The sequence below is a fragment of the Grus americana genome, chromosome 4, assembly GCF_028858705.1.
Source record: "Grus americana isolate bGruAme1 chromosome 4, bGruAme1.mat, whole genome shotgun sequence".
Taxonomy (NCBI): Eukaryota; Metazoa; Chordata; class Aves; order Gruiformes; family Gruidae; genus Grus; species Grus americana.
The window spans coordinates 56,865,837-56,890,017 of NC_072855.1; the positions used below are offsets into that span (position 1 = coordinate 56,865,837).

Sequence of the window (24,181 nt, forward strand, 5' to 3'; positions counted from 1 at the left end):
GCACATGAATGTTTGGAATAGGCTTTCAGAGCATTAAGATTGCCTATTTATACCACAAGCTTCCGAGATGAAAACTTGATAAAGCAACTCCAGCTTTGGTAAATATTTAGTCACTTTTCCCCCGATCACTTTGAAATAATTTGATTCTAACACATCTATATGAACTGAGGAGGAACCGATGTCAAAATCGGAAAGCAGCTTTACTGAATTCTTGCTTGGATGCACCAACTCTCTTCCATCTAATATTTGAAGTATTGTAAATATTGATGAACAGCTTTCCCACATTACCTTGCTGCACATTTTAAAATGAGTTTTCATAACAACTTGATTTTTACCTTTTTTCTTATAGTTCAGTTACTACAGAAGGTAAAAAAAAAAAAATACTTCAAAGGAAATTCTGCATACAGACTACTCAGTCATCCATACCCTACAACCAAAGAAATGCTTTCAAATTATTTAGAAAAGCATCTCTTTTACTAAATATGGAGAGGATTTTTTTTTCTCCAAAAGACTGTTTGCAGTATTTACTACGCCCTAGACTGTTAGATGTGTTATAGTTATGACAGTTTTTAGACATATTGTGTTATAGGACTGTTGGTGAATTTTCTTAATTCATTTTTATATGTAATATTTTCAATAAAAAATTTAACTGTGCAGTACAGGAAAAGTAACTATTACATCACTTTAGGTAACAAAGACACATCACTTCAGGAAATGCCACTATGTTCTCATATTGGGAAGTATTCCCCTAAAAGAACTGTCATACTATCTATATAGCTTAGTATCTGCCAAAGGATACTCACAGAAGAGTTTAAAAAACCAGCAAGTATATAACAGTACTTTCTTATATGTGCAGCCTCACCTTCACACAAAACTGAAGGGCCTACCCAGTAACTACATAGTGTAAAATAGCTTCTCAAGTTAAGCAGTAATAAACATCTGTCAAACCATCTGTCAAGCACTAAAGGAAAAAAAAAAACCAAAACAAAACACAAAAAGGAGACAGGAGGGAAAAACCCCACAAACCATAGGACAAAAGTTGCTGGCACTACCTTGTAGTAAATGGATGATGTGATGGATAAATTTTCCTTCCATTAAAAAAAAAAAAAGTTATGCATGCTGTTCTATGTTAATAGGCTTTAGACAAGAAGCTCAAAAGCTATTTCCAAACTAGCAACTAACTGTTAACTCTACATTAGTTCTGTAACTGTTATAGAAACCATTCAAGGAGAAAATTCTGCAGTCGATACGGTCAGAGTTCTGTAGAGGAGTAGTCAGATAATGAAATTAGGAACGAGTCATGAGTTATGAAGGTACCATTGGTATCAGTTTTCATCTTGACCACAGCCAGACGTCACACATGCCAGATTCCACTGCTATTCAAGCATCTAGGTGCTATGGAAGCATCTGGATGCTGATAGCTATGCTACTAATTTTAATATTTATGTTACAAGCACAGAGTGGGCCATACACATGAAATTCCAGCATACAATAGCAGCTAGCTGCATATTTTCCGAAACTATTCTAGCATAGCTAAGAAATTTGTCATTTGGGTAACAGCAATTAAGAACTCCATTTTGAATAAGTGAGGCTATTTGACTAAAACAATTTAGAACAATGCAAACCACGTTTGACACATAAAACTAGCAGCTCTTGTCCCATTTCTATACATCCATGCTACCTCAGAACATATTTACTTTCCTAAGCAGGTGAATTTATTGGATTTTGATACAGAATTTTCCCGTATAGAACTGTTTCTTTTCTTCCAAGGTAATTATGAGGAATGTTAAAAACACAAAAATGCTAAATTGATGCTAATGAAATACATCCATTAAAATCTTTACAGACTGGATGGTCACATCCATCCTGTAGATTACCATACTAACAACTGCTTGTTGTTCTGTAAAGTACTTGTGCTACAGAAACAGATCTGGTGCCAATGTCTTTTAAATGACCTATAGAAAATGATCAAAGGAAGAGTCTCTTTTATTACTGCTCTACAAATATTGAATATTATTGTCAGACTGTATTCTGAGGTGACTGGAAATGCCATATAGGTTAGGAGAAAACTCTTATTCTGTTCAGAATAAGGATTGCGTATTTTGTTCCTCCTTCCATGCTCATCAATACCAGACTGAAGTGAAAGATTTCTGTTAATTCTCACAAAAGGCCTATGGAGAACAGTACAAGATTCCCTACAGTAGCTTACTTACATGACTCAACTAGATCCGGACTACAGTTTTTTCTCTGGACTGAAAGACAGCACAAGCTCTGTTCGATCAGTCAACTGGCCAGCAGAAAATAAGCGACACCTGTCTAATTTAATTCCACTGGTGAGATACCCTATCTATCAAAAAGCTACCAGAAAGTTAACCTCTTGAGCCTGGTCAGAATTTGAACTTCCTGTGACTCATGGAGGGGGGAAGGAGGGAAAAAAAAAAAAAAAGAAAAGAAAAAAGTAATGAGATGGAGAACCAATATCCCCTAAAGGAATTGCCCTCAAATGAGAGCATTTATTCTCTCTGCTGCTTCCCACAAACCTCTAGGGATTCCAACCCAAGAGCTGGCTTATAAATAAAGCGTTGCCAAAGAATTATTTCATACAAAAGCCTTGAAACAGTTCTCTCTGAATCAAGTTTGCCAAAAAATAAACAAAGCTTTCCCCCCCCCCCTAATTTGTGTATAGCCTTCCAACATACAAACTTCTTGCTTAATAGTCATAAAACTTAAGTATCTTAACATTCAGGACAACTACTTGGTATGTTAACAGATCTCATAATTCCTTCTGAAAAAGACTGTTAAAAAGGAGGAAGGATTAATTCATTACCATGCCCTTAAAACTGTAAAGAAATGAGGACATAAACCCAATATTGTCTTCCACCACCTCCAGCAAAATCCTCCAATATAAAAGTTTCTTCATAGAAGAATGTTTTGGTTGATGACAGAAGGAGCCTTTAGAGTCTGGTCTCCCAAGGAAAATTAGTCTCCTCTCTCCATTAAAAAAAAAAAAAAACAACCAACCCCACAATGCACAAACATCAGGCATAGCATGAAATACTTTAGTGCACTATCAAAGTGGTTTGGTTTTGTTTTAAACTCTTGATGCGTTTACCTCAGTTGGGCCAGCATACATCATGGGGGAAGGGAATATAGCCACCACTGTTGTTTCTGGATTCAAGATCCCCTCCTCAAGTACTGCAGCATGTTGCTTCATGCGCCACATGAGAGGAACATCATCCTCCTTTGTCCAGCCTCCAAGAGGATGCAAGAGTAAAACTGGGCGCCGGTAGCCACGTTCCAAAAGCTGCTTATGAGTATCCTGCATTAAAAGAGCGTGCCCATTGTGCACTGGGTTGCGCAACTGGAATGCAAAGACAGCATCTATGGAGAAAGAACAGACAAAACATATAAGGAAAGCAAGTTATTTTATCAGGAGTTGAACAACCGTAGAAAATTCTTCAAACAGTACAATCTTTCCTCTGAACTCTATTAAACAAGTATAATAGCAGTAGTCACAGGTCACTAAAGGATTATGAATTATTATAAAATCATTATACTCAATAAGCAAAACTAATAAAAATCCACCATACTAAAAATCCCATAAATCAGCTTCCTTCATTTTTGAGATTTCCACAGAATTACTCTAGTTTCTCCAATAGGTATAATCTCTTTGGATTTTTCACTTGCATGAGTATATAATATAAAGTTATATTCTAAGAGGAAATCAAACTATGCTACCTGTCTTAGAGGCTCAATGTATCATTAGGAGAACAAATGGACATGTTTGCAACAAAACAAATAAAACAGAATTTAGAGTGCCTTAATAAGTTTCCTTCACCTAAACAGCTTAGTAGAGTTTACACACAGTAAGAACAAAGCAAGGCTAACTGCTATTCCAAAGTATTACAAAGCTTTCAGCAGAAAATCCTGACACAACCAGGTTTTCTCCCTTCTGCAAATTAAGATGAACCTAAGTACCCTGCAAGACAGCAAAATCACCATAACTGAGAGGTTTTCCAATAAAGAACCAATGAAATCTAAACAACAGGTTGTTTTCACGTATCAAATATATTTATTTAGGGGCTAGCTAAAACAAAGACTGGTATCTCAAACCTGCAGATCCTGGAATTACTGACCACACTGAAAAAAGACAGGAGCTCAGGACTAATCTCCGTTTGCATTCCTGACGTTAATCTGTTCCTCACGCTTAGAGGTGATTAGCAGCTATCTGCCAGTCACTGCCACAATGAAGGCAGTTATGTTTGATTGTTGTCTGCTTTATGACATTACTCAGCCTCTTATCTGCCTAACACAACTGCTTTAGTAAGAAAAACAGCTTTGGTTTTTCTGCAATATAAAGCTAGCAGTTAGCTCACAATTTTTTAACTGTGATATATTCCACTTTGCACCAGTTTACTTGCATTACAGTTATAAACTTTGCTCCCCAGAAGTAGCACGGAATGGACCTAAAAATAGCAGAGCATGAAAGCTTAGTGCTCAACCATACCTCTACAGTGTTAGCCGAACCTGGTAATTTTAAAATCACATTCTACCTCATTTTAACATTATCTTTTCTTGCATTAGCAACATTTCTAGTGTGCATGGGAAGACAAAATTCAGAACCTTTGTATTTAGGCAATGCAATGCCTGAGATCATGAAAATTAATACCAGTAAGAGGCAAAGAATGCCACTTAAAAGCGCATTCAAAATCTTCATCCTTGAAACAATGCTAGCCCCTGTGGTATTGAGGCAGCAGGCATATGGATAAATCTTTGCAAGAAGAAACAGAAACAAGAAAAACTTACCAGCATTCATTTCCTTGAATTTCTGCCTTAGTTCAGCTGGAGTGAGACGGTATTGATCAAGTCCATCATTCCAATAAATACGATCAAGGACTTGTAGATCTCCACCTACAAGCCAGTTCCCTTGCTCCATAACCATCTAAGAAAAGAAAGGAAATCGTTGTTAGGATTGGTTGTCAGCTTCTCGTGAGCATTTAGAGCATTGCAATGGGGTCACATCTTTGCCAAGGGAAGCGTTCCAGGTTAATTTTATTTGACAGTCTCAAGCCAAGCAGAAATGTTTCAAAAAAAAAATTATAAAAACCTCCCCAAAACCACTGGAACATAGTCCAGACACGTTATACCACAGTGCAGGAGAGATGCACAAATCTTCAGTAGGCATATGCCTTTCTCAAAATAAATGATTTATAAGTATAATAAGTAACCAGTATTCTTAACCGACATTATTACATGACAAAAGGAGATAGTGCCTGGAGAGCCTAATACACTAAGTACAATGGAGTTGCACATTTTATAGTTGTTGGTCAAAGCAAATGCAGTTCTAGTATCACCCTGCATTTCACAAGATTCTGGTCAGCAATAAAGTAATTAATAAAACAGTTCTGATTAACTACTCACCCACTTCAATTTACGAATAAAATCAGAATCTTTGAGGTAGGATAGCTTTTGGATTTATTTCATGGTAGCACTTTACCAAGGCAACATATATTGTAGACTCACTAGAATTGCTTTGATATCTTCAAATACTACCTCACCCTTTTTAAAAAAATAATTATGACAAGCTGCTTAATGTACTCTAGCACTGGCCATAGAAAGCACTCAGAAATTGTTAATTTCTGAGAATACATTTGCTTTTGAAAATGGAACCACAAAAACACTTCCACATTTCATACACATTTCTGATAATTTTTTAGCCTTATGTAATTTAAGGATGACAACAACAGTTGATATAAGACGTTATATACTAAACCCACAATCCAAGATGTTAAAATTACGTGTGGATTTGTCAATTTATTTTTGCTTTGAGGTAGAAGACCTGCTGGAATTAAATGATGCCACAGTCACCACCCTCTTCCAAAAGAAAATGGCAGACACTGACATCTTACCAAGGTGGGAGGTAAGAGTAATAAAGATATGAAGATTGAGAAAACTCTCACTACAGTAACTCTCAGGCACTCAAAGATTTCTGATGAATTTAGAAGGGCCACCAGATTCATGTGCTGTCATGATACTACTATGCACACATTCATAGGCTGTAATGATACTACTATACGCCCCAGTACAGACACAAGAACATAGCCCCTTACCTTCTACATTAGTTTCAGCCATGTCATTCAGTAATTGCTAATGCATGATAACAAGTCATTCCAATCTTGTCTGCATGAGATTTTCTTAGAATTTTTTAAATTTGTGTTAAGCTTTCAATAAAGGGGTAATCTTATGTTCATCAGCACAGGACACAGCAAGAGCTTTGAAAATCTTCCAGAATACTCTTACTTGTATCTAGCAGGAAACGTCCTTTTTCAGATATACTCCTGAATACAACTTCAGTCAGTAAAAGTATGTCATCACACATTAATAAAGAAATTGATTACACATTAATAAAGAAGTCAAAAAAATCCATAGTTTTCACATATGTATAACTATTAGTCATACAGATACTTTTAGAACACATCAAAGGCAAGCTCATAATTTGAGGTTTGATTTCTTTTTATATGATTTTAAGTCATAGTTGTAAACAAAAAGAAACTATAGAGACAAATGGGGAAGAAACACATGTTGGCTCTGCAGAGTTAAGATGCACCATTTACATCAGCTTGCAAAACCAAACACAGCATTGTGACAAGCATGTTACAATTAGAATATTTCAGTATGACATACACATAAGGTCAAGATAATAAAACATACTGAACACAATGGATGGGAAATAACTGCCCAGAGACTTAAATGATGAACTCTCCAGGAACGAGGCCTATTTCAAAAGCTTCTAAACCAGGTAGTTCTCACATGCTCCACATGCAGGCAGAATAGAAGTTTTCTTGCCTTCACAATGCATATATCTGCTGATTAGCGAGCTTTAATGATCCATCTGGCTACACAGAGGGATGTGTTTCCTAGGCACACTAGAGGGCAAAGTTCCCTCTTCTGTAGCACAGATTCTGCAGTACATTCTAAATTCATTTCATGTGTACATTTTTACATTAGATTTTCACACTAAGTGCAGACTATTCAACAGCTGCATAGAACAAGAAAAAAAAAATCACCTTTCTTTCTGCTCAAATGTTTTAATTAGTTCCTAAAGTAATTTTGTTGTTGAAATAGACACATAGTGAAATAGTCACAGACATCAGCTTCACTTAATTTGCAGCTCCACAAACAGTACAGCTAATAGGACTAGATTTTCAACTTTTAAACACACACCTTGATGTAGGGATGTTCCTTGCATGTTGTCCCCCATTGCCTTGCACAGCGTTCCTCTTTCCTGTGTTCATAGAATTCAGGATTACGGAGAATGGCCACGCGGTGACCTGCATACACCAGTGCAATTGCTGTACACCCATCCAGTCTTTCTTTGTCTTCTTGAGTAGCCGTTAGCACTATAGGCACTGACAGATTAATAACTCCCCCTGCAGAAAGAAGGAAAAAGAAGTCCTTATCCTTAGTAGTGGTCATCAATGATACTATGAAAATCTACCCTCCTAAGAAGGTAGAGTCCAGACTGTATCACACAACATGTAGTTCAAGTACCTATTTTAACAGGGGTTAAAAGCAACTTTTAGCATGAACTCTTGCAAAAGATATGTGTGCTATAAAAATGTGCAAGCACTGAGGTTTGAGAAAGAGTAAAGACAGTACTGAAAAGAGCAAGCACTAATAGCTGCACACAAGTATTTAGACTGTGAAGATACTACTTTTTGGGGATCTCAAATGAATATCTTGTTCAAGAAGCTATATAGTAAGCAGAAATACACAACTGACATTTTTAAACAGATCTAAAATATTATGCAAAACTGCTACTGGAGTGGATAATGAGTAAAAAAGAAATAGCATTAGATTGGATATTAGGAAAAATTTCTTCATCAACAGGGTTGTCAATCATTGGAACAGGCTGCCCAGGGAAGTGGTTGAGTCACCATCCCTGGAGGTATTTAAAAGACTTGTAGATGTGGTGCTTAGGGACATGGTTGGACTTGGCAGTGCTAGGTTAATGGTTGGACTTGATGATCTTAAAGGTCTTTTCCAACCAAAATGGTTCTATGATTCTCAGTAGCCATACTTCTGGTCTGTAAGAAAAGTTCAATGCGATAGAAGCAGCCAAATGTACCCAAGTAGTTAGCATGTATAATTCAACTGTTTCAAAAGGTGACTTTTTCTGTTTACTTCAAACTGTATTCAGATTCAAGCATATGTATTTCAGAAAAAACTGTTGAGTCAGGCAGGCATTTTGCATAGTTTGTTCAGCTGAAAGCTTAAAAGCTACTTTACTTCTAAAACTAAACCAATGTATCTGAATTTTAAGGTTATGTGTGATCCTCATTTTTAAGCATTTACTCCACTGCTAGATGCTGGAAGTCTTGGGTTTTTTGACCACAAGAGCAAGATTTGAGAAACCCAGTGGAGTAAATACTGTACAAAGGCTTGAATTCTAATGAGCATATAATTGCTGAAAGAGTGCAAAACTTTTGGGTGGTCTCCAGAAGAAGAGTCATGGGGGTTTTGCTATTGGCTTTAATAGGGCCAAGACTCCAAATAACACCGATTTTGCCAACTTGGTCATAAAACTGAGCTTGGCAACAGTCACAGAGAGGGTGATTTGCCACCCCAACTTGTTAATTAAAAATATCCTTTTGCTTTGCAACCAATAAATACTTCAAACTGGCAAGATATCTCAAACCTGTTGATTATTAAAATTTTGTCAGCAACTAATAATAAATATATAATATCTTCGATATCTGTCTGCAGCCACTGTACAAATGAGAAACTGAGGCAAGATAGTGGAGTGAGTTTTTTAAGTCAAAGATGAGCACAATGTCAGCTTGAGACTATTTCAGATAAGCTTTAAAGCTTAAGTTATCTGAACATACCTGCACAGATCTCCATAATGTAGAAGTCAGTCAGTATGAATGTTGCATTAGAGCCCAAAGGATGAGATACATTGAAGGTATCAAACAATTTCTCTCGCCAAAATCAAAACCTTGGAAAATGACTGCTGCTTTGAGACTCCAGAACTAACATACCAAGCAGGGAGAAAACTTTTATGTTTTTGTTTTTTAACTGTTGCCACTACTTCAAGCAGCAAAGCAGCTTTAAGGCAACCACATTTTTCTAAAAAGGTTCTCATATGTAAATATTACAGTAGATATCTAAGAAAAGGAGATATGGTAGCATCTAAAAAACCACGACTGTCCTATTCAAGCTTAGGACTGAAAATCAATAAGTTATTCATTACTTTTTATTACTCATATTTTTTGCAGCATACGTGAGGTACTAAAAACAATTGCAAGAGAAGTTTAAAAACTTGTAATATTGGCATATGTGAAACACTCGCCTATACAAGGTCTTAAATGTCTTATAAAAATTCTGATTTACACAAGATTACAGAACAGAATAAGGGGCTACAAGCTTTTTTAGCAGTTGAATGCATAGCATGCCATCTGCAGAGGACGTTTCACCTGAATGAACACACAGTAGGCAAATGGAATGAACACAAAACTAGCAGTCCAAAACGATACTTTAGATACTCCAAACTTTAGATACTCCAAAATAACAGGGTGGCATTATTTTGCCTAGGATAGTATCTGACAAACTTATAGAAAAGGGGACTAGAAAAATTTAAGAGGGACAACAGATGTCTGGATCATAGATTTGAAAGACAAGCAACTTCTTTTTTCCTGCTATTTGGTAATGCAGAAGGAAGTGGGGAGACAGGAATTTTTACTATTACTCTTTGATACAGAGAGTGCAAAAAAACCCTAAAAGGCTGGAGTAAAACAGAGCCCTCAGAGAGGAATAAATGAAAAATAACAGATGATCAAAATCAAATTCCAAAACCTGAGGATGGTATCAATTGTAGACTGCTGTAAGTAATGCTTGCTCTTAGTCAATTGGTAATGAAAAAATAAAATATATTCGTTTAAATCATCACAGGATAATTACTATGTCAATTACATGTGACAGTTGTTCATATTCAAGCCACCTCCTCAAGTTCTGATTTCATACTTGCAATAGCTCCAGCACTCAAATCAGTTCATTGTCCTTTCCTTCATTATTATTATGGAACAAATGTTTTCGCACACATTATCTTTTCCTTCATTACTATTATGGAACAAATCTTTTGGCACACAGAGCTAAACAGCAATTCTGAATTCTAAAATCAATTTCTTCAAAACAAATTAGAAATGTGGATTTTAGGTTTAAATGTTTTTCACAAATGAAAAAATTTGAAAAATATAAAGGTGAAATTGCAAGACATTCAAACTCTAAGACAATGGTAGATACAAAAAGAATAAAACCATAAAATTTAAAACTGATTATTATAATATCCCATTCTCTTACCCCAGGTTGTCCACTAGCCTGATAACATGTTACCACATCAGCTCAAAGCAGCAAAGCATCAACAATATTTTAGAAGTAGGATTAGTTTGCTCAGTTTTACAAATGCTAAGTTTTACCCTACCATCGAGGAGACAGTCAAAGTGAAGGCACTGTAGGTATTCTCTCTCTCTCATAAAGCCATTCAGGGGTGTTGCCCAACCTTCTGCTAGCACTTGCACCCATTGCATATCCACCTTATAAAAACACGGAGAAATAGAGCAGATAAGATGTGTTGCTTAATGATTGACATCAGGTATTAATCATAATAGATCATGATTTACCCATAAAATGCATGACAGTATAAATGGAAGATTTCTCAGTATTAGTTTTTAATCACAAAGAATCAAAGTTTCTACAATTAAGAAAAAAAACCCCTAACACCTTGTTCCACACTGTTCATATTTTTGGCTATTTTCCAGTCCTTACACTAGATCAAATTTGTTAAAAAACAAGCCAAACAGCAACAAAAAACCCCACAACAAACTTTATTTGTAAATGTTTGATAAAGTTCAACTTAACAGAATTAGAGCTCTACTTGTATTTATTTTAACAAAGCAAGATAACCAAGAGGTTAAGAAAGAAAAAGAAAACCAACACATACAATTACCCCAAAAATATCAGAATATTAAGAGGTGAATATTAAGAGGTCTAATCTTAAAACAGATTAGAAAGAAAATTTTTATTGCAGAAACCAATGAGACAATCCAGAAGTAAAATTCTCTCAGGACTAGTACTTATTTTAGTTTAAGAGGTATCAACTTACAGGGAATTTCCTTCTTTAGCACTTAAACAGTCATACTATGACTTAGTGTGTGGCCTCTATTATTTCTGCATGTGCATTACTAAGACTTGGTCAAGTCTTTGACAGACAGGCTTTGCTGTGCAAGTCTCTTTTGCAAAGACCATGACTAATTTTATTACACCATATAATTTATGCTGAATCAAGTACAACACACATTTTCCTCCCAAGCTTACATTATATGCTTGCTTGATATTTAACAAACAACTGGTTGCAGGTGGAGGGGGAAAGGATTTGTTTTTCTAGATAGGGAGCAATTTAGAACAGGACACTACAGAAATTTAATAATGGTGACCTTAAATATTTATTCCTCATCAAAGCAATAAATAGCTTTACAGACACATACGTGAAAAAAATCTAGTAAGATGCAGTGAAAATAAGTATTAAAGTTTATTAGTAATAGAAGGCTAGGAAAATTTTAAAAATATTTAATTCAGTGCTTAGTATGTCATCTCAATCTTTCAAAGTCAAGTTACTCACTGCAGATGCTCAACTGTGAGCTTAGTCAGCTCCTAGATCAAATGCTTAGCTTTAAATTCTAGTAATACTGTCCAAAAAAAAAAAAAAAAAAAAGAGCAGTGAAAAAACTCATGCATTGTATCTGTGTTTAGGCCTAGTTCTTCAGAAAAAGAAGATGAGGTAGAACAGAAACACAGCCAGAAGCAGCTTTAATTTATCTGAGTTGGAAAATAAAGCATTTAACCAAAATAAGAACAGTTGGTCAAGTTGATCCATGCTTTTCCATATTTTCTCTGCTGGAAGCCAGAAAAGTAGCATGAATATGTTCTAAACAGAAAACAAACAAAAAACCCCAAAAAACCCAAAAACAAGCAATAAAGTAGACCTGGTCATTTCTCTGTAGACTTAAGTTTGCAACTGTTTGAGCCTGGTATATAAGGTTACTATCACTCAGCTGAAGGTTACCAACAAGGAGAATCAAGAAGCAGTAACTGATTTCCTTCATGTTTCTAGGTCATTACCATTCAAAATAAAATGGTTTGTGTAAGTAAACTGGAAAAAAAACCCCAAACAAAAAAAAAGAACCCCCCCACAACTATTTCTTCTAGAAAACACTATTCATACAAGCCATGCCAGGCATGGTTTAGTCCATGGATGAAGAGGTGGTAGGGGAGACGTGGGAGGAAGTCATTGTAAATTTAATCTCCAGGCTTGAGACAAACTAAGTAACACTATACCAGACGTTATTTAGGAAATTACGAAGATTCAATTGTTATCTCTAGTAAGTGATCAAAGAAAACACAGATGCTGCTATTTCTCTCAAGAAAAGAAGGAAAAAGTATATTGAGATAAATTGTGTAATCAGTACAGGTGTTTTGACTATATCTACTTCCACTGAGCAATAGATTAGACTGCCTTTCAACTTCACCAACGAGACAACTGAACATACAATACCTTATTTATTTCCAAGGTTAACAGAGACTCAGCATCAGTTTTGGCCAACTGTAGCTTGTTTTCTGGCACATAAAGCTCTTTCACCTCATAAGAGGCATCCACTGGTACAATATCCTGTATAAAAGAAATAAACAGAACTTAAATGTTTGGTCAGAATGCTGCTTGGACACTGAACAGATGGTCAAGTAGTAAAATTCTAATGTTGCACTACTCTGTAGCAAGAGTTTATTCATTAAGCAATTTTTACTCATTTAAAAATCAGCACTGTTCCAAGAATATGATATATTGCTAGCCAAGCTTCTGGCTTGAGTAACTGAAGTGAAACATTCTGACAAGATTTTTTTTCCAAACCTTAAGTGCCTCATGTAACATTTACCTACTAAATATTTAGCTATTGAATTAAGTGCAGTTTTATGACTTATTAATGCATATATTATCTACAGCAGAAAGGAAAAGTCTATGCTTTTATACTTGCTAAAGTAAAAAAGGTTTTAGAGACTGAGCATTTATAAATTTAAGTCTTTCACTATACAACATCCATTGGAAGTGGTAACATGGAGGTAAAAAAAAATAAATCTCTCAACTGAAAATGATTAACACAGAAGTACAAATTAAATGTAGTACCTACAGCTAATGCCATAACACCAGTGTCTTAATCTATACACTGACACTTAGAACATTTAAATGTGAGGCCATTCGTGCATATACATATGCAATGAACTGAAATCTAGTTTCATAGCCAGAATACCACAGAATATTAATTGTTTATTTGAAAAAAAAAAAAAAAAATCGACATTTTCCTCCATGTGTTTTAAACAAAGCATTCTCACTCCATGATGCTCAGGATTCAAGACTTTAAACTTCTGATAAGATATGAATGGCCATCACGATAAAACTTTAAAGGATGGTGTAAAATGTCAAAACTTAGTCAAATGTTCCAGTGATACTCAGCAGCAAAGAAACCAAAAACAAACAAAAAACCCCAGTGAAAGGTAGTTGACTATTCTTTTTAAAATAGGTTTTTCAGTGTTTTGGAAATTTTTGTAAAGTATTGCTTTACTTTTTGAGAAAAAAGCTCACCCTTACAGCCAAGTATATACTGACCTATAACAAGACTAAAGAAATTATCTTTATTTTTCCAGTATATGCAACTCAGAGTAAACAGGTACGCCTGTAGGAAACACAATGTTTGCCCAAGCATTTTAAAGCATTTATCAGACATTAGGCACTACCTTCATGGAAAGTAAAACAAAGGGAGTGGGATGATGAAAGGAAGCGGGAGATTAAATAACTACAGGAATGAAAACACATAGTGAGTCCCACTGGCTGTTACATAATTCATATCTCCAAAGACAAATTAGAGGAAAATTAATTAGAGCTAGTACTTAGAAACTGTGATTTATAAGGAAAAGCTCAGTCCATTACATATCAGACATCATTCGGGAAGTTGATTTTATTAGACAGTAAGTTAGACAATACCTGCCTTCTATTTCCTCTGCCTGAGCAGCAGCATTACAGCCCAGGAGAGCTGCAGCAGACTCCTGCCACAGCAATAAGCCCAGAATCAAATAAAGGTATTGCCTGCTGTAAAGAATAGCAGACCTTACAAACAAGATATAATGACTGAGTACACATTATGCTGCTTCACAGAAGATTCCCCTCTGGACCCTAGTTCACTACCATGCTAGAATGTCCTAAGTTTACAAGCCATCAAAAGCATAAAGTAAATGTACCTATTAAAAGAGTCTCTTCAAATATTATCCTGTTTTTAGTGTCCCACTAACGGGCAAAACAATGGAGAAAACAAAGGTTTCACAATGCAGTTTCTGTCAACAACCTACCTCATTATAAGGATGTAAACAGCTTGAAGACAGTTCTAGCAACACTGAGTCAGACATTTAGAGAATTTGTAGGATTTGTAGGATTAGTAAGCCTAGACTCCCTTGCAGACATAAAAATGGTATTAAAAACAAGGTCTTAGATTTAAGAAAAAACAAACCAACAAGCAAACCAACCAAAAAAACCACCACAAAACAGCAGCAAGAGGAATCCATAGGTCTTTAAACTGTATGAATTTTAGGAAAATGCTAGGCTAGCAAGCCATCTAGTGACCACTTTAAGGTAGTAACTTTAGTCAAAGGTTCATTTTACCAAGTCTCTAAAACTTTTTTTACTTTAGCAACAAAATATTCCTCAACATTTATTATTTCTCAATGCACTCAAATAAATAACAACAAAATAATAAAAACTTAAACTAGATGATTTATGGGAATGTGCTGCCTCAGACTGCAGTGGTAAGTTCTTTGCTAATGCTAACATCCTCAACACTCTGTAAAGAAAGGGCCTTCAGGCAAGTTTCCGGTAGATGGGTGTTCACAATTGACATCCAATTTACATTACTGAATGACTAGTCTTATAAGTTCATATTAATTGAGGTGTGAGACCACTGAACTGTTTATATATGGAAAAAAACAAACATAAGTATTTGCTTGACTAAAATAACCACTGAAGTGTTGGTACCTACAGCTTGCAGGGAAGTTTGTCAGTACTTTAAGTACAGGGAAAACTGAAAAGTGCAATGACAGCCATGATCTTAATCTGCCCATCAGTTGTGCTCTATCACATTTTAAATTCACTTGAGCCATAGGAACACTCCTCCTCTTGTGCCAACAAGAGGGATTTCTGATCCCAGCCATTCACTGCCATTTTTCTCAAAAGGTGTCCTTTACACATTTGTTTTGGTCAAACTAAGTCATGTTTAGTTTACATAGTACGTCTGTATCAACCTAAATCATTACGACCAAAAACATCTAAGAAATACTCATATAAACCTATCAGCAGATTTAACTGGATGACTGTTGCCTAACTGGTCTCTGCAATTAACATGGAATGGCTCTGAACTTAAACCTTGCCTGTGCCTTTTCCCAGGATACAGAAGTTAAAAACAAGAGAAGAAAGCAAAAGAAATAAGTAACAAAAACTACACCATCACGATATTTAATGATTAAACGATTCAATGTAACTAAAGCTTGTTCTTTAATAATAGTGCTGAAATTTTACATGCTTTTTTACCAATTTGAGCTATGGAAATCTATTTCTATAATATTCAGTAGTATATTTTCAGAAGAAAACAACCACAACCAAAGCACACATACCTCAAAAATAGGAAATCTATAACTTAAAATACAGGAAGTTCTGCTTACTTTCCTAAGCATGAGAAGAAATCAATGTTTCATTGATGTGGGAATTACAGAAGTTGAATACTGAGGTGTTTTGTGGTTTTTTTAATTATGCTTAAAGACTCATACTGGTTTCTGTTCACTCCAGCTTACATCTTTACTGTTGCGTGTTTAAATCTTCACTGTAACAGTATAAAACCAATAGTATAATCTTGCATATCCTTTACATAGAGTGTGGGGGTTTTTTCCCAGTTTCTCACACAAAATAAGTATTAGCATTATCACAGAATCACAGAGGGGTCTCTAGAGGTCATTTCATCCATCTTCCTGCTCAAAACTAGTCCCACTGCAACAGGCTGCTCAGGAACTTGGCCAATCAAGTTTTGAGTATCTCCAAGGATGGAGCATCCACAAACTCTCAGGGCAACTGGTTCTAATATTTTATCATCTTTACAGTGAAAGAGTTTTTCCCCTATGTCTAGTTTGAATTTCCCATGTTTCATCTCATGTCTGTTGTTCCTCATCCTACCCTTGTGCACCTCTGAGAAAAGTCTTCATCAGTCTCCTCTATGCCCTTCCATTGGGCTGCTAGAAACAGCCACAAGACCTCCTTTAGCCTTCTCTTCTCCAGGCTGAAAAAGTCCAATTCCCCTCAGCCTCTCCTTGTATGGCAACATGCTCCAGCACCTGACCGTCTTGGTGGCCTTCTGCTCAACTCACTCTAGTACATCAACATCTGTCTTCTGCTGGGTGAGGTAGAAGGGCACAAACCTGGACGTGGTATCCAGATAAGGTCTCACAAGTGCCACACAGAACAGCAGAATTGCTCCTCTCAACCTGCTGACTATGGTCTTCCTATTGGGCAAAGTTCCCACTGACTGGAAGAGGGGAAACATAAGCCCCATTTTTAAGAAGGCTAAAAAGGAAGACCCAGGGAACTACAGGCCAGTCAGTCTCACCTCCATGCCTGGCAAGATCATGGAGCAGACCCTCCTGGAGACTATGCTCAGGCACAGGGAAGATAAGGAGGTGATTGGTGACAGACAACACAGCTTCACTAAGGGCAAATCGTGCCTGACAAATTTGGTGGCCTTCTGTGATGGGGTTACAGCATTGGTGGATAAAGGAAGGGCAACTGATATCATCTACCTGGACTTGTGCAAGGCATTTGACTCTGTCCCGCACGACATCCTTGTCTTTAAATTGGAGAGACATGGATTCGATGGATGGACCACTCGCTAGATAAGGAATTGGCTGGATGGTCGCACTCAAAGAGTTGTGGTCAACGGCTCAACGTCCAAGTGGAGAACGGTGACGAGTGGCCTTCCTCAGGGGTCAGCACTGGGACCGGCACTGTTCAACATCTTTGTTGGCGACATGGACAGTGGGATTGAGTGTACCCTCAGCAAGTTTGCTGACAACACCAAGCTGTGTGGTGTAGTCGACACGCCGGAGGGAAGGGATGCCATCCAGAGGGACCTTGACAGGCTGGAGAGGTGGGCCCGTGCAAACCGCATGAAGTTCAACAAGGCCAAGTGCAAGGTCCTGCACGTGGGTCGGCACAATCCCAAGCACAACTATAGGCTGGGCAAGGAATGGATTGAAAGCAGCCCCGAGGAGAAGGACTTGGGGGTATTGACTGATGAGAAGCTCAACATGAGCTGGCAGTGTGCGCTTGCAGCCCAGAAAGCCAACCGTGGCCTGGGCTGCATCAAGAGAGGCATGACCAGCAGGTTGAGGGAGGTGATCCTGCCCCTCTACTCCGCTCTTGTGAGACCCCACCTGGAGTACTACGTCCAGCTCTGGGGGCCCCAGTACAGGAGAGACATGGAGCTGTTGGAGAGAGTCCAGAGGAGGGCCATGAAGCTGATTGGAGGGCTGGAGCACCTCTCCTATGAGGACAGGCTGAGAGAGTTGGGGTTGTTCAGCCTGGAGAAAAGGCGGCTCCGGGGAGATCTAATTGCAGCTTACCGGTACCTGAAGGGGGCCTACAGGAAAGCTCATGAGGGACTGTTTATCAGGGAGTGTAGTGACAGGACAAGGGGTAATGGGTTTAAGCTGAAGGAGGGCTGATTTAGATTAGATGTTAGAAAGAAATTCTTTACTGTGAGGGTGGTGAGGTACTGGAACAGGTTGCGGATGCCCCGTCCCTGGAAGTGTTTAAGACCAGGTTGGATGAGGCTTTGGGCAATGTGGTCTAGTGGAGGGTGTCCCTGCCCGCAGCAGGGGGGTTGGAACTAGATGATCTTTAAGGTCCCTTCCAACCCAAACCATTCTATGATTCTATTACAATACAGTATGCAATTGGCCTTCTTTGCTGCATGGGCACATGTTTTCATAATGCTGAGAAATGTTTCTGTAATGCTGAACAATTTATTGCAGTTCTCTTGTATCCTCCTTATATCTTAGGAGGAGAGATACTTTATTTAGTTATCAAAAAGGTGAGTTATTCCACACAATGTCAACATATATTGAAGTTAAAAGGTAGGTATGCTGCAAGTTAATGTCATTGTACCACATTTCATGCAATGCTGGCTTACTTCCAGCATTTTAAACCATTTATAAAATCCCAATGGTTTGCACTTTGTCTGTTGAAAACCAGTTGGTCCCATCCCATCACCTTTTGCTGTAGGTATTTGGTTTGAACACTGTGTCCAAACAAACAACGGTTGTATTCATACAAATTTTCTGCTGAAATGATTTTGAAAGCAGGAGGAGACAGGAAAGAGTTTCATGTAAAATAATGATTCAGTACTGTGTTGGGTTTGTGTGGCAAGGTTTTGGTAGCTGGGGGTGCTACAGGGGTGGCTTCTGTGAGAAGCTGCTAGAAGCTCCCCCTGTGTCTGACAGAGCCAATGCCAGCCAGCTCTAAGACCGGCCCGCCGCTAGCCAAGGCCAAGCCAATCAGCGCCTCTGTGATAACATATTTAAGAAGAAGAAAAACACTGAGAGGGAGAGCTTTTGCAGCCAGAGAGAGGAGTGAGAAGATGTAAGAAACTCTGCAGACACCAAGGTCAGTGCAGATGGAGGGGGAGGAGGTGCTCCAGGCGCCGGAGCAGAGATCCCCCTGCAGCCTGTGGTGAAGACCATGGTGAGGCAGGCTGTCCCCCTGCAGCCCATGGAGGAAGGATGAGGGGGTGTAGAGATTCCACCTGCAGCCCGTGGAGGACCCCACACCGGAGCAGGTGGAGGCACCTGAAGGAGGCTGCGGCCCGTGGGAAGCCCACACTGGAGCAAGTTCCTGGCCGGACCGGTGGACCCGTGAAGAGGGGAGCCCACGCCAGGGCAGGTTTGCTGGCAGGACTTGTGACCCCGTGGGGGACCCCACGCTGGAGCAGTTTGCTCCTGAAGGTCTGCACCCCGTGAGAGAGACTCCATGCTGGAGCAGGGGAACGATGAGAGGAGTCCTCCCCCTGAGGATGAAGAAGCGGCAGAAACACCGTGTGATGAACTGACTGTAACCCCCCACTCCCTGTCCCCCTGTGCCGCTGAGGGGGGGGGAAGGTTGAAGCCGGGAGTGAAGTTGAGCCCAGGAAGATGGGAGGGGTGGGGGGAAGTGTTTTAAGAGTTGATTTTATTTTCTCATTCCTCTACTCTGTTTTGCCTAGTAATAAATTAGATGAATTCCCTCTCTAAGTTTGGTCTGTTTTGCTCGTGACGATAATTAGTGAGTGATCTCTCCCTGTCCTTATCCCGACCTACAAGCATTTCGTTATGCCTTTTCTCCCCTGTTTAGTGAATGAGGGGAGTGAGAGAGCGGCTCTGGTGGGCACCTGGCCTCCAGCCAGGGTCAACCCATCACAAGTACCCAGCTATCAGCTGGGTATAATCAATTGTCTCAAATATACTCTACTGAGGGCCTAATTTACAGTCAAATAATGAAAAAGTGGGCTGAAGACCTGTAATGCCTGCTCTACATGAATGTTACAGATATTCAAAATACTAAGCTCCCATGTTTGCAAGCTTCTTAAAAAAAATACTGAAAGATGTTTTGGAGCCTGCTGTAATTCACGTGACCAAGGTGATCACACAGAGTATTCTTTATTATCAAATATTTGATAAGCGAATGAGGAACTAGACAAGATTGAGAACTTTGCTCCAGAGAGAATCATTGTGTTGTTTACAGTGATAGCTGCACTATAATCCAAGGTATAAAAAAATCCAATCAAACAAAAAACTAGATGTACAGAACAGCAGAATCTATTTCTACATATTTTCTAGGAACCACCAGCCTCAAGCTTCACATCTTAAAAAAAAAAAAAGAGATTATAAACCACAACAAAGAACTTCTACTCTGCTCCAAATTCTCACCACTCCAAAATACAGAATTTGAATACAATTGCAGGGAATTGTGTGAATATAGCTAGGAAATCAGTACTATAAGATACCATGAGGACCACCTTCCCAAATACAGGTGTAACACCAAGCTCAGATAAGAACTTGAGTGTAACTGTTGGGGGATGGACAGGAGATAGAATAAGGGACAGAAAGTTTATACATACACTCGAGTGGATTGATCTAAATAGTAGTAGAAGTGCACAATGAGATTCCAGTTTGGGGGATGGTATTCGCAGAGCCACCGTAAGTTGATGTCCCTAAGAATGAGACTTTTATACAAAAGTAGTTAAAAGTTTAAAGTTACGTACTGGAAATGCAACTCTTTCCTTGTATACTTTTGCACTTCCTTAACAATAAAGGTGACATTCCTGAGCTATGACTTCTTCAGAAAATATTTTCTAGGCTAAATATTGAACTTATTCCATATTTAAGAAAAGATGAACTTTGTGCAATAGGCTAGATCAGCTATATTTGTTGACAGGAAAAACAAGAATGAAAACAATGAAACCTTTACAGCCAAACACCCACACGGGGCTCATCTGACTCCATTGGAAAATATCAGCAGATTGAAAGCCAAATTTTTCAAGCTCAAAAGCCACATGAGCCTTTTTGACTGGAGGGGGAAAAAAAAAGTGTGCAAGCACTGATTTGCATAGTACTGAAGGGGTGGGGAAGAGGGAAGAGTAACTTCTCCTATTACTCAGACTTGGTAGCTTTAGGAGATACTCATCAGTACCTTGCATTCTAGGTCCCTGAAAAGAACTTTGAAGTATCTACTGCATTTACAAGCAAAGAAAAAGAAACCAAACCAGGTGACTCTCAAAACAAAGTTATACCACACAAGAACTTTCCAGATTCAACAGCTGCTTATGTCCTATTTCTGTGTGGTTACCTCCCTTTTTCTTCCATAAAGGATTGAACATGTTTTTGGAAAAGACCTTATAAATTTGTTTCAGAGTTCTTTTCAAATATTATGAAAAATTCTAAGAAAATTCCAAGAACCAAGTAATTCCATTACCTATAAAAGAACAATATTTCAAATTCTTGTTTAATAAATATACATATGTGTATATCTGTCTCTAACTCAACACACAGTTCCAGCTGTCTTCTCTTTACTGCCATTATTGTCTGAACTAGTATAAAAACAGTCCTTGAAAGTCAAAGATTATCAATACTTTGAGCAGACTACTTTTTTAATAATTCAGCAGAAGAACACAGATACAGCTTGTTCCAACTAAAGGAAACCTACAGAAATTATATTCTCAACATATCACTGTATTAATACGGCCTGAGAACAAGACATGCCTGTTCAGCCATGCCTTGGTTTCATTGTCTCTCATTAAAGTAAGCAACAACTAAGATATCTTGGCATTCAGGATACTGTTGTCTACAAAGAAAGGAAAAAAAAAAAGTGCTAAGATGTGCCTTAAGCCAAGGACAGAGCAAAGCTGACTGGGCCAGGAGCCAGCATTCAGCACTGGTACCAGTGCAAAACTTTGGGGATCACTATCTTGGCACACGTGACATTGGTTTCTACAATTATGAAATGTACTGAATTGTTCCTCTGAGCAGGAGATGCAGGGCCTCCCACAGTCAGGAACTGCCATCTCCCATTGGCAGAACTCCTACACAGCTCTCCTTTTTTTCTTCCAAAAAAAATATTCAGATGAGCATCAGGGTAAAAATCTAGAATTCTGCTCTGGTTTTCTGCCCTGTCTTATCTCTTGAGCAAACTTGAGCAAGCAGTGATCTATTAACAGAGTTTTCTTGAAAATTTAGATACAAGAGACTGAATTTCTCCAGAGCTGTACTGGCACAGAGAGTTAAAATTAACTCCATGCCGGCTACGTGATGAGGTCTTTTGCTTGTACAACTTCAACACTTGGTGGAGCTTTACTCAAGCAACTGCCTACACCCTAAATTTCCAGAACATCCATCTCACAAAAACACATGAATAATTGTCTGCTAGAGTATCCAAATTAAAATAATTGTCTGAAATATCATATCACTACCCACTGACTGTAGATAAGAATGTAAGGAGACACATTTCTTCTACATGAAGATTAGCAAATTCTGGGGGTATGGTTTCAAGAGGATAAAGCCATCTCATGTCTGCCTTCACTTTTAGTGGGTGGGGGGGTGTGTCTGTTTGTTTTGTTTTCTGTGGGTGGTTTGTTGGGGTTTTTTTGTTTTGTTTCTTTGTGGGTTTTCTTGGGGTTTGGGGGGGGGGGGGGTGTTTAGGTTGGGTAATGAGCTGAATCCACTTATCAGACAACAGGAGAAGGCCCGGAGGCTTCAAAAGGGATGGTGTAGATTGTATGCATGAATGAGGAAAGAGCCCTACCTTTTCAGAAGCTATAAACCATTAACTCAACTCAGCCACATCAAGAAGATCAGCTTCCTGAACTGGTCATACACAATTGCAGGACCACTTTTACTAGTGCAAGAAAAACAATGGCAACAAGGGAAACCAGTCACGAACACAGCAGCCCCTATTTAAGCCAGCTCAAATTACTGTCTAAGCACATCCCTGCCTCTTCGCATCTGCAGTATATATTAATTTGTACGCCACAGAGGCAAAGTAAAAAATTTCAGCCTCTTACGAATACCAGCAATCAATTTTAAAGTCAGCATTCATCGTTGGTTCTGTAACAACTGACACAGCCTTCTCTTCCTTCCAGTTATCAGTTATAATATAAATTCATTTTCCACTTGTTCAAATCTTATTTCACTTAAGAGATCAATGTTGTTGCAATGCTTAGGTTTAAAAAGGAAACATACAATAGGACAAGTTTAAAAGCTAGAATTTAAAGATATATAACCCTTTAACTCTTAAAAAACTGTCTCTGCTTTCCCCAGAACATACATTCAGATTGCAGGCACGAACGCTTTGAAAAAGGTTACTAAGATATATCTGAATTTCTGCTCACCCTCTCCTGAAGAAGTTCCACAACTTGTTGTACGCAATCATTCACATCACAGGAATCAGTTTTCAGCACAAGCTCTGGCGCTTCTGGTTTTTCATACTCAGAGTCAATCCCAGTAAAACCTACAGAACATAAGACAAAAATCTTAAGTGACTTCTTCCAAAAGATGACTCCAACTTTGTTCACAGGCAGTTTTTTAGATATAAACAAACACAACAGGCAAGAGCACAGAATTTTAGCTTCATTAATACAGGATTTCTTAGGGAAATCAACATTTTTTTCTTTATCAGACCATCTGCTAACCCTACTACATGACTGCATCAAACTTCAGCATTCTGCAGCACATATACAGCATGTTTTTCTTGAAGTTATTTGATTTATATTGTGAATAAAGAAAGGAGCACTGGCAGAGGAACTGTGCACATCAGTCCAGTTAGTCATCCATCAGCTCTCCTTCATTATTAGCTGTGATTGTAGTGGGGTTTTTTTGAACACAAAGCTTGATATTAAATAACCACTATATATGTAAATTTACACTCATGCCACCAAGCAGTACTCTGAAGAGTAAGGAATTCCAACACCTATTACATTAGGTTAGCTAATATACCCATCTTTAGATAGCTGTTAATGTAAGGTAGATGTATGTGTTTACTGTAGGCATAATAACTATGGTCACAGACTATACAAGCTACCAGTTCTGTTGTTCTGGTCTATTTAGCTAGTAACCTGCTTTGAAACAGGAGATTCTGACTAACCGTGCATAAACAAGTAAGAAAAAAAATCAAGCCCAAAGGCAAAGCATGTAAGCACTACAAGTCAGATCTGCAGCAGAAATATCAGCTGGGCTACAGCAACTGAACATCTGCATCCTCTACAGCTGCAAATGCAAACATTGAAAGTTGAGTTTTTCACTTCAGACTTAAATACTCTCAAAATTAGTAGCTTAATTCCTCATCTAAGTAAATTGCTGCAGGACTCCATGTGATAAAGAAAAGCCAGTATCTGTTACAAAAACTGTATACTTTATAGGTATCTGATTACTGGAGTAGTGGGAATAGGGGGCAAAGAAAGTGTCCCATTGCCAGATAAAAAGAAGAGAGCAGTTGCTGACTTTCCTTGCAAACAAG

At 38.2% G+C, this 24,181-nt stretch overlaps 1 protein-coding gene across 3 annotated transcripts in view; it reads right to left on the bottom strand.

The window, feature by feature from the left end:
* PAPSS1 (3'-phosphoadenosine 5'-phosphosulfate synthase 1) overlaps positions 1–24,181 on the bottom strand; it is a 54,702-nt gene that overhangs the window by 18,738 nt on the left and 11,783 nt on the right. For all 3 annotated transcript variants that reach the window (XR_008576888.1, XR_008576889.1, XM_054824223.1), the window contains exons 5-10: positions 23,058–23,176; positions 12,611–12,724; positions 10,481–10,592; positions 7,225–7,430; positions 4,807–4,942; positions 3,113–3,381 (exon numbers count right to left, since the gene is read on the bottom strand). Coding sequence is in view for 1 of the 3 variants with exons in the window: in XM_054824223.1 (XP_054680198.1) it covers positions 3,113–3,381; positions 4,807–4,942; positions 7,225–7,430; positions 10,481–10,592; positions 12,611–12,724; positions 23,058–23,176 (956 nt within the window). In the remaining 2 variants the exon portion in view is untranslated. The remainder of the gene's footprint in view (positions 1–3,112; positions 3,382–4,806; positions 4,943–7,224; positions 7,431–10,480; positions 10,593–12,610; positions 12,725–23,057; positions 23,177–24,181) is intronic.